At 46.8% G+C, this 12896-nt stretch overlaps 1 protein-coding gene across 1 annotated transcript in view; it reads right to left on the reverse strand.

Moving 5' to 3' along the window:
- DKK3 (dickkopf WNT signaling pathway inhibitor 3) overlaps nt 1-12684 on the reverse strand; it is a 29239-nt gene extending 16555 nt beyond the window's left edge. Inside the window, exons 1-4 of the mRNA XM_069965069.1 lie at nt 12658-12684; nt 9825-10056; nt 4731-4859; nt 921-1001 (exon numbers count right to left, since the gene is read on the reverse strand). Of these exons, the coding sequence (XP_069821170.1) occupies nt 921-1001; nt 4731-4859; nt 9825-10013 (399 nt within the window). The 5' untranslated portion in view covers nt 10014-10056; nt 12658-12684. The remainder of the gene's footprint in view (nt 1-920; nt 1002-4730; nt 4860-9824; nt 10057-12657) is intronic.
- Nucleotides 12685-12896: the final 212 nt, after the last annotated feature.

Genomic DNA, 12896 nt, shown 5'->3' on the forward strand with positions numbered 1-12896 from the left:
CCCTCCAGCATTGCAGCAGCATCACTGTGTACAGATTATACCTGCCCCTCCAGCACTGCAGCAGCATCACTATATACAGATTATACCTGCCCCTATAGCATCGCATCAGCATCACTATATACAGATTATACCTGCCCCATAGCACCGCATCAGCATCTCTATGTACAGATTATACCTGACCCTCTAGCCCCGCAGCAGCGTCTCTATGTACAGATTATACCTCCCCCCGTAGCACCACAGCAGCATCACTATATACAGATTATACCTGCCCCTATAGCACCACAGCAGCATCACTATGTACAGATTATACCTGCCCCTCTAGCACTGCAGCAGCATCACTATATACAGATTATACCTCCCCCTGTAGCACCGCAGCAGCATCACTGTGTACAGATTATACCTGCCCCTCCAGCACTGCAGCAGCATCACTATATACAGATTATACCTGCCCCTATAGCACTGCATCAGCGTCATTATGTACAGATTATACCTAACCCTCTAGCACCGCAGCAGCATCACTATGTACAGATTATACCTGCCCCTCTAGCACCACAGCAGCATCACTATATACAGATTATACCTGCCCCTCTAGCACCGCAGCAGCATCACTATGTACAGATTATACCTGCCCCTCTTGCAGCGCAGCAGCATCACTATGTACAGATTATACCTGCCCCTCTAGCACCGCAGCAGCATCACTATATACAGATTATACCTGCCCCTCTAGCACCGCAGCAGCATCACTATGTACATATTATACCTGCCCCTCTAGCACCGCAGCAGCATCACTGTGTACAGATCATACTTGAGCCACCATCACCGCAGCAGCTGCTTTATGGTAATGTGGGATTTCACCAGATCACCATAGAGCTGTATACCTGTATAGCGCCATAGTTCAGTCCCCGTATACTCAGACTTACGTGTCCCTCCTTGTCTCCGTGCTTCAGTTTTGATACAATCGTCTTAGAGATGTAAGTGGATCCGGTTTTGTTGTCGGTTTCCTGCAGGAAGAAACAATATAAGGAGATGGCGGATAGATCTATAATGTATCATTAGATGTTCTGTAATCAGGTGTGTTACCAGGCAACCAGAAACCTGGGGGAAACAACTGGACACAAAGTAACACACTGGTGCTCTCCAGCTTCTGGCTCCTGGGGCATGCTGGGAGTTGTTGTTTTGCAACAGCTGGAAAGCCTCAAGTTGGAGAAGACTGATCTAATGCAGAACCTTCTGGAAGTAACTACTAAGTGCTAATATCCAAGCTACCCGAGCGGGATACTACTGCAGTGCCCAATGCACCCCGACAGTACCCAACACAGCCCGGCTCAGACCCCTGCCCCCTGTATACAGTGACCAGACCCTTCCCCCCTGTATATAGTGACCAGACCATTCCCCCCTGTATACAGTGACCAGACCCCTGCCCCCCCCCCTGTATACAGTGACCAGACCCTTCCCCCCTGTATACAGTGACCAGACCCTTCCCCCCTGTATACAGTGACCGGACCCCTCCCCTCTATATACAGTAACCAGACCCAGGGCCGGCGTTAGGGGGGGGCAAAGTAGGCACTTGCCCAGGGCCCCCATCCCCCAGGGGCCCCCTAGCTCCTTCCTTCATTAGTGGAGCAGGAAGCAGAGCAGCACAAGCAGCTCCCCTGCTCCACTAATGAAGGAAGGAGCTGAGCTGTGAGGACGGAGCGCCCCTCCTGCAGGCTGCCTGTGCCCTACAGAAGAGGAGGAACGGCAAGCCCAGGTAAAGAAATAGAGGGGGGGGGGGGGGGGGGTTAGAGGTCACGGAGACTGGGGGCGGGACTTGCGGCCAGGGGGCGGTGCTTACGGCCGCGGGTGGGCGGAGCCTCGGGTGTCTTTATAAAACAGTAACCCCCTCCCCATATACTAGCCTAGCGAACAGTATACAGGAAGGGGGCAGGGGATCTTGTATGATGCAGTCCCCCCTTCCACCATATACTGTTCAGGGCCCTCCTCCCTCTGTATCTATGGGCACCAGGCCCTGAGCAGTACATGATGGAGGTGGGTGCTGAATCACACAGTATCCTGTATGATAAAGTACCCCCATATCTCTCCTCTGCTCTACTACTACCCCCAATACTACTCCGAATACTGCTCTACTACTACCCCCAATACTACTCCTAATACTGCCCTACTATTACCCCCAATAGTGCCCTACTACTACCCCAATACTACTCCTAATACTGCCCTACTATTACCCCCAATAGTGCCCTACTACTACCACCATCAATACTACTCCTAATACTGCTCTACTACTACCCCCAATACTACTCCTAATACTGCTCTACTACTACCCCCAATAGTGCCCTACTACTACCACCATCAATACTACTCCTAATACTGCTCTACTACTACCCCCAATAGTGCCTTACTACTACCTCAATACTACTCCTAATACTGCCCTACTACTACCCCCAGTAGTGCCCTACTACTACCCCCAATACTACTCCTAATATTGCTCTACTACTACCCCCAATAGTGCCCTACTACTACCCCCAGTAGTGCACTTCTATTACCCCCAATACTACTCCTAATACTGCTCTACTATTACCCCCAATAGTGCCCTACTACTACCCCCAATACTACTCCTAATACTGCCCTACTACTACCCCCAGTAGTGCCCTACTACTACCCCCAATACTACTCCTAATATTGCTCTACTACTACCCCCAATAGTGCCCTACTATTACCCCCAATACTACTCCTAATACTGCCCTACTACTACCCCCAATAGTGCCCTACTATTACCCCCAATACTACTCCAAATACTGCTCTACTACCCCCAATACTGCCCTACTACTACCCCCAATACTACTCCCAATACTGCTCTACTACTACCACAAATACTGCCCTATTACTACCCCAATACTACTCCTAATACTGCTCTACTACTACTCCCAATGCTGCCCTACTACTACTCCTAATACTGCTCTACTACTACCCCCAATACTGCTCTACTACTACCCCCATACTGCCCTACTACTACCCCCAATACTACTCCTAATACTGCTCTACTACTACCCCCAATACTGCTCTACTACTACCCCCAATACTGCTATACTACTACCCCCATACTGCCCTACTACTACCCCCAATACTACTCCTAATACTGCTCTACTACTACCCCAATACTGCTCTACTACTACCCCCAATACTGCTCTAATACTACCCCCAATACTGCTCTACTACTACCCCCAATACTGCTCTACTACTACCCCCAATACTGCTCTACTACTACCCCCAATACTGCTCTACTACCATTGCTATTATTACCTCCACTCCTGATACTACTACTACTCCCAAAACGGCTACTCCCCTTATCTACTACTACACCCCTCATCTTATATGCTTCTACTATTGCTACACCCCTTATCCACTATGCCTATACTACTACACCCATCAAAAAATAAATAAAAAAAATCGAGAAAAGAAAAAACGAGATTTTATTTTTTGCCCACATCACCCCAGCCCTAGGAGATGCTATGTGCTGGGGGCGGGGGGGCATTTAACTATCAGTGGAGATGCTATGTGCTGGGGGCGGGGGGGCATTTAACTATCAGTGGAGATGCTATCTGCTGAGGGGGCAACTATCAGTGGAGATGCTATGTGCTGGGGGGGGGGGGAACAGGGGAGATGCTATGTGCTGGGGGGGGGGGAACAGGGGAGATGCTATCTGCTGAGGGGGCAACTATCAGGGGAGCTGCTATCTGCTGAGGGGGCAACTATCAGGGGAGCTGCTATCTGCTGAGGGGGCAACTATCAGGGGGCTAGCTAACAGGTGTAAAACCTACAGTGAGATGCCTCCTATATTGGTGGATACTACATACTGGGTGGTGGAGGTAACTACCAGAAGAATTACCTACAGAGGGATACCGACTATATGTACTATGGAGGCACAGAGGGACCTACCTACTATATAGGGCACAGAGGGGTCTTATTTAAGGTCACAGAAGATCCACCCCACCTCGAGCAGCGCGCCAACCGCTGACAAAAAAGTATCGGGACCTTAAATTGCTGCTACAATGTTTTAGCATTTGGGGCCCCACCTTCAACTTTGCCCAGGGCCACATTTTGTCTAAAACCGGCCCTGACCAGACCCCTCCCCCCGTTCCATACCCCTGCCCCCTGTATACAGTGATCGGACCCCTCCCCCCCTGTATACAGTGACCGGACCCCCTCCCCCCTGTATACAGTGACCGGACCCCTCCCCCCTGTATACAGTGACCAGACCCTTCCCCCCTGTATACAGTGACCAGACCCTTCCCCCCTGTATACAGTGACCAGACCCCTCCCCCCTGTATACAGTGACCGGACCCCTCCCCCCCTGTATATAGTGATCGGAACCCTCCCCCCTGTATACAGTGACCGGACCCCCTCCCCCCTGTATACAGTGACCAGACCCCTCCCCCCTGTATACAGTGACCAGACCCATCCACCCTGTATACAGTGACTGGACCCTTCCCCCCTGTATACAGTGACCAGACCCATCCACCCTGTATACAGTGACCAGACCCCTCCCCCCTGTATACACTGACCGGACCCCTCCCCCTATATACAGTGACCGGACCCTTCCCCCCTGTATACAGTGACCGGACCCCTCCCCCTATATACAGTGACCGGACCCCTCCCCCCTGTATACAGTGACCGGACCCCTCCCCCCTGTATACAGTGACTGCACCCCAGTGTTTGCGGCCCCCCATTACCCTGACGACTTCCTCCTCGGTCACGATGGTGGCGTTCCCCACTTTGGTTTCTTTCACGGTCTTGTTGTGGTAGTTGGGCGGCAGGTCCTTTAGGGAGAGGTGGCCGGCGGCTCCTTGTTCTGCTTCCAGCTGAAGAAAACACAAAGATGTCACAATAAAGTAACAGCACAAGAAGCCAGTGAGACTCCTGAAATACTCTGTGCTGCTGTAACACTGGGATCACTAACAAGACTACACTCCTCTCCTGAAATACTCTGTGCTGCTGGGAACACCACTACTCACACTATGTAACCCTCACTCTGATCTCCCTGTGATGCCCTCATACCTGCAGGCTCTCCAGCTATTGCAAAACTACAACTCCCAGCATGCCCTTATACCTGCAGGCTCTCCAGCTATTGCAAAACTACAACTCCCAGCATGCCCTTATACCTGCAGGCTCTCCAGCCATTGCAAAACTACAACTTCCAGCAGGGCATGCTGAGAGTTGTAGTTCTGCACACCTCTACCATAGAAGCTATGCACTGTGCTATGATGTGAGACAGGCGGCGCTGGCCCTTTAAGGCTCCCTTTGCTTTGTGTCTCATGGAGAGTCATGTGGTCTTGTGGTGTTTGGGGTTTTTTACATTCTCGGTATTTTCCATGCGGTGACTTTTTGGAAATCGTCGGCCCCGTTATTTCATCCTACACGGCCGAGGTTTTATAGAAGACGCCGCCAAGAAAAATCCGAGGGGGGGGGGGGGGAGGGGAGGAACACGTGATAAAAATCAGAGCCCAAAATCCGACATTCCTCCGTGTCCTATAGGAAGTCTGGGGGAAATTAGTCAGGCGGAATTAACTCATTAACGGCCGTATACGATGGAACACATGGGAGCTGGTGTGTAGAGATCGGAGTGCTCCCATAGACAGGCTGGTGTGTAGAGAGCGGAGTGCTCCCACAGACAGGCTGGTGTGTAGAGATCGGAGTGCTCCCATAGACAGGCTGGTGTGTAGAGATCGGAGTGCTCCCATAGACAGGCTGGTGTGTAGAGATCGGAGTGCTCCCATAGACAGGCTGGTGTGTAGAGATTGGAGTGCTCCCATAGACAGGCTGGTGTGTGTAGAGATCGGAGTGCTCCCATAGACAGGCTGGTGTGTAGAGGACGGAGTGCTCCCATAGACAGGCTGGTGTGTGTAGAGATTGGAGTGCTCCCATAGACAGGCTGGTGTGTAGAGATCGGAGTGCTCCCACAGACAGGCTGGTGTGTAGAGATCGGAGTGCTCCCATAGACAGGCTGGTGTGTGTAGAGATGGGAGTGCTCCCACAGACAGGCTGGTGTGTGTAGAGATCGGAGTGCTCCCATAGACAGGCTGGTGTGTGTAGAGATCGGAGTGCTCCCATAGACAGGCTGGTGTGTGTAGAGATCGGAGTGCTCCCACAGACAGGCTGGTGTGTAGAGATCGGAGTGCTCCCATAGACAGGCTGGTGTGTAGAGATCGGAGTGCTCCCATAGACAGGCTGGTGTGTAGAGATCGGAGTGCTCCCATAGACAGGCTGGTGTGTAGAGATTGGAGTGCTCCCATAGACAGGCTGGTGTGTGTAGAGATCGGAGTGCTCCCATAGACAGGCTGGTGTGTAGAGGACGGAGTGCTCCCATAGACAGGCTGGTGTGTGTAGAGATTGGAGTGCTCCCATAGACAGGCTGGTGTGTAGAGATCGGAGTGCTCCCACAGACAGGCTGGTGTGTAGAGATCGGAGTGCTCCCATAGACAGGCTGGTGTGTGTAGAGATGGGAGTGCTCCCACAGACAGGCTGGTGTGTGTAGAGATCGGAGTGCTCCCATAGACAGGCTGGTGTGTGTAGAGATCGGAGTGCTCCCATAGACAGGCTGGTGTGTGTAGAGATCGGAGTGCTCCCATAGACAGGCTGGTGTGTAGAGATCGGAGGGCTCCCATAGACAGGCTGGTGTGTAGAGATTGGAGTGCTCCCATAGACAGGCTGGTGTGTAGAGGACGAAGTGCTCCCATAGACAGGCTGGTGTGTGTAGAGATCGGAGTGCTCCCACAGACAGGCTGGTGTGTGTAGAGATCGGAGTGCTCCCATAGACAGGCTGGTGTGTGTAGAGATCGGAGTGCTCCCATAGACAGGCTGGTGTGTAGAGATCGGAGTGCTCCCATAGACAGGCTGGTGTGTAGAGATTGGAGTGCTCCCATAGACAGGCTGGTGTGTAGAGGACGGAGTGCTCCCATAGACAGGCTGGTGTGTGTAGAGATCGGAGTGCTCCCACAGACAGGCTGGTGTGTGTAGAGATCGGAGTGCTCCCACAGACAGGCTGGTGTGTAGAGATCGGAGTGCTCCCACAGACAGACTGGTGTGTAGAGATCGGAGTGCTCCCACAGACAGACTGGTGTGTAGAGATCGGAGTGCTCCCATAGACAGGCTGGTGTGTAGAGATCGGAGTGCTCCCATAGATAGGCTGGCAGCCATCAGGCCTCCATCCTACAGATTCAGCTGTTTTCTCTAGTTTGTACAGGAGACATAAGGGGTCATATATATCGGCGCCATAGGCCATGGCAATACGACATGTTATAGACCTGCTATCTATAGGACACCTACTATAGCAGCCCCCTATATATAACACTGTATATAGCAGCCCCCTATACATAACACTGTATATAGCAGCCCCCTATATATAACACTGTATATAGCAGCCCCCTATATATAACACTGTATATAGCAGCCCCCTATATATAACACTGTATATAGCAGCCCCCTATACATAACACTGTATATAGCAGCCCCCTATATATAACACTGTATATAGCAGCCCCCTATATATAACACTGTATATAGCAGCCCCCTATATATAACACTGTATATAGCAGCAGCCCCCTATATATATATAACACTGTATATAGCAGCCCCCTATATATAACACTGTATATAGCAGCCCCCTATATATAACACTGTATATAGCAGCCCCCTATATATAACACTGTATATAGCAGCAGCCCCCTATATATATATAACACTGTATATAGCAGCCACCTATATATAACACTGTATATAGCAGCCACCTATATATAACACTGTATATAGCAGCCCCCTATATATAACACTGTATATAGCAGCAGCCCCCTATATATATATAACACTGTATATAGCAGCCACCTATATATAACACTGTATATAGCAGCCCCCTATATATATATATAACACTGTATATAGCAGCCCCCTATATATATATATATATATATATATATAACACTGTATATAGCAGCCCCCTATATATAACACTGTATATAGCAGCCCCCTATATATAACACTGTATATAGCAGCCACCTATATATAACACTGTATATAGCAGCCCCCTATATATAACACTGTATATAGCAGCCCCCTATATATAACACTGTATATAGCAGCCACCTATATATAACACTGTATATAGCAGCCCCCTATATATAACACTGTATATAGCAGCCACCTATATATAACACTGTATATAGCAGCCCCCTATATATAACACTGTATATAGCAGCCCCCTATATATAACACTGTATATAGCAGCCCCCTATATATAACACTGTATATAGCAGCAGCCCCCTATATATATATAACACTGTATATAGCAGCCCCCTATATATAACACTGTATACAGCAGCCCCCTATATATAACACTGTATATAGCAGCCCCCTATATATCACACTGTATATAGCAGCCCCTATATATCACACTGTATATAGCAGCCCCCTATATATAACACTGTATATAGCAGCAGCCCCCTATATATATATAACACTGTATATAGCAGCCACCTATATATAACACTGTATATAGCAGCCCCCTATATATATATATATATATATAACACTGTATATAGCAGCCACCTATATATAACACTGTATATAGCAGCAGCCCCCTATATATATAACACTGTATATAGCAGCCCCCTATATATATATATAACACTGTATATAGCAGCAGCCCCCTATATATAACACTGTATATAGCAGCCCCCTATATATAACACTGTATATAGCAGCAGCCTCCTATATATATATAACACTGTATATAGCAGCCACCTATATATAACACTGTACATAGCAGCCCCCTATATATATATAACACTGTATATAGCAGCAGCCCCCTATATATATATAACACTGTATATAGCAGCCCCCTATATATATCACTGTATATAGCAGCCCCCTATATATAACACTGTATATAGCAGCCCCCTATATATAACACTGTATATAGCAGCCCCCTATATATATATAACACTGTATATAGCAGCCACCTATATATAACACTGTACATAGCAGCCCCCTATATATATATAACACTGTATATAGCAGCAGCCCCCTATATATATATAACACTGTATATAGCAGCCCCCTATATATAACACTGTATATAGCAGCCCCCTATATATAACACTGTATATAGCAGCCCCCTATATATAACACTGTATATAGCAGCCCCCTATATATAACACTGTATATAGCAGCCCCCTATATATATATAACACTGTATATAGCAGCAGCCCCCTATATATATATAACACTGTATATAGCAGCCCCCTATATATAACACTGTATATAGCAGCCCCCTATATATAACACTGTATATAGCAGCCCCCTATATATAACACTGTATATAGCAGCCCCCTATATATATATAACACTGTATATAGCAGCCCCCTATATATATATAACACTGTATATAGCAGCCCCCTATATATATAACACTGTATATAGCAGCCACCTATATATAACACTGAATATAGCAGCCCCCTATATATAACACTGTATATAGCAGCAGCCCCCTATATATATATAACACTGTATATAGCAGCCACCTATATATAACACTGTATATAGCAGCCCCCTATATATATATATAACACTGTATATAGCAGCAGCCCCCTATATATATATAACACTGTATATAGCAGCCACCTATATATAACACTGTATATAGCAGCCCCCTATATATCACACTGATGTTGGGGAGCAGTGATCCCCAACCTGTGGCTCTATCTCCCAGCATGGCAGGTTCCCAGCGCCCCCCTCCCCCGCAGGCAGTGTGTGGTACTGCAGGCCGCCGTTACCTCTTTCACAGCATGCTCCAGCTTGTTCTGGGTGTCTTCCACCAGTTCTTCTACTTCCTCAAACATGTCGTTGAGCGTTCTCCTGACCGGGGGCTCGGCCATGTCCGGCCCTTGCGTGGCCGTTGTTACCTCGGGTACCGGGGTGCAGGCTACAAGGCCCAGAGACACCAGGATCACCAGGAGCTTCATGACCAGAAGTGTGAGCAGAGAGTCCGGAATATACGGAATATACCTGCAAAACACAGGGGAAAAGTGTGGAAAACCATCAACATTTGCACCAGCTTTAGGTGACAAGTGCTCAATGTACACAACTATACACACACTATATACATACACATACACACATATACACACACACCTATTACACATCTATCACACACACTATATACATTCACACACACCTATTACACATCTATCACACACACACACACTATATACATACACACATATACACACACACCTATTACACATCTATCACACACACACACACACACACACATACTATATACATTCACATACACACACCTATTACACATCTATCACACACACACTATATACATACACATACACCTATTACACATCTATCACACACACTATATACATATACATACACACATATACACACACACCTATTACACATCTATCACACACACTATATACATACACATCCACACACACCTATTACACATCTATCACACACACACTATATACATACACATACACACATATACACACACACCTATTACACATCTATCACACACACACTATATACATACACATCCACACACACCTATTACACATCTATCACACACACACTATATACATACACATACACACATATACACACACACCTATTACACATCTATCACACACACACTATATACATACACACACACCTATTACACACACACTATATACATACACACACACCTATTACACATCTATCATACACACTATATACATACACATACACCTATTACACATCTATCACACACACTATATACATACACATTCACACACACCTATTACACATCTATCACACACAAACTATATACATACACACATATACACACACACCTATTACACATCTATCACACACACACACACACTATATACATACACATACACACACACACCTATTACACATCTACCACACACAAACTATATACATACACATACACACATATACACACACACCTATTACACATCTATCACACACACACACACACACTATATACATACACACATATACACACACACCTATTACACATCTATCACACACACACACCTATTACACATCTATCACACACACAGACACCTATCACATATATGGCCACCTATGACACACATATACACACCCCTATCAGACATATTTACACCTATCACACATTACACACATATTACATACACATATATACATCTATCACAAATATACACACACCTATCACACGCACATATACACATGTATCAGAGATGTACATATCTATAACACATGTATACACACACTAATATATATATATATATATATATATATATATATATGCACATATGTATTACACACATATATGTACCTATTACATATCACACATACACACCTGGCACAGACACATTGCTCTTGCACACATATAAACACCATTTGCACACATATACACACTTATCACACACAAATGCACCAGTCGCATACATATACACACTTATCACACATGAACACACCTATCATACTCGTGGTCCTAAAGCACACATACACACACCTATCATACTTGTGCACCTCTCACACACATATACACACACTTTACCATACTCGTGGAAATCTTGCACATATATACACACCTAACACACTCATACACATCTATCACACACCTATCACACACCTCTATCACACACCTCTATCACACACCTATCACACACACCTATCACACACACCTATCACACACACCTATCACACACACCTATCACACACACCTATCACACACACCTATCACACACATCTATCACACACATCTATCACACACATCTATCACACACCTATCACACACATCTATCACACACACCTATCACACACCTATCACACACATCTATCACACACACCTATCACACACCTATCACACACCTATCACACATCTATCACACATCTATCACACACCTATCACACACACCTATCACACACACCTATCACACACACCTATCACACACATCTATCACACACACCTATCACACACACCTATCACACACATCTATCACACACACCTATCACACACCTATCACACACCTATCACACACCTATCACACACACCTATCACACATCTATCACACACCTATCACACACACCTATCACACACCTATCACACACATCTATCACACACATCTATCACACACCTATCACACACACCTATCACACACCTATCACACACACCTATCACACACCTATCACACACACCTATCACACACACCTATCACACACACCTATCACACACACCTATCACACACACCTATCACACACCTATCACACACCTATCTCACACACCTATCACACACCTATCACACACACCTATCACACACACCAATCACACACACCTATCACACACACCTATCACACACACCTATCACACACACCTATCACACACACCTATCACACACACCTATCACACACACCTATCACACACACCTATCACACACACCTATCACACATCTATCACACACCTATCACACACACCTATCACACACCTATCACACACATCTATCACACATCTATCACACACCTATCACACACACCTATCACACACACCTATCACACACACCTATCACACACACCTATCACACATCTATCACACACCCCCTCTGGATGTCTCCGCTCTCACCTGCTGCTGCTGCTCGGATGCAGAATCCTGGACTCCTGGAACCTCAGCCGCTAGAAAAATACAACAGGCCCCGCCCCCTCATCTGCATACTGAGCCCTGATAGGCTGATGTGACAGCAGAGATCTGAACGTCACCTGGAGGGCGGGAGGACCTGGGGGAAACACGTGGGGAGGTCACAACACTGTCTGTGCAATTGTATCCAGATGTAGCAGAG

Source organism: Dendropsophus ebraccatus, chromosome 4, assembly GCF_027789765.1.
Source record: "Dendropsophus ebraccatus isolate aDenEbr1 chromosome 4, aDenEbr1.pat, whole genome shotgun sequence".
In the NCBI taxonomy this organism is placed as follows: domain Eukaryota; kingdom Metazoa; phylum Chordata; class Amphibia; order Anura; family Hylidae; genus Dendropsophus; species Dendropsophus ebraccatus.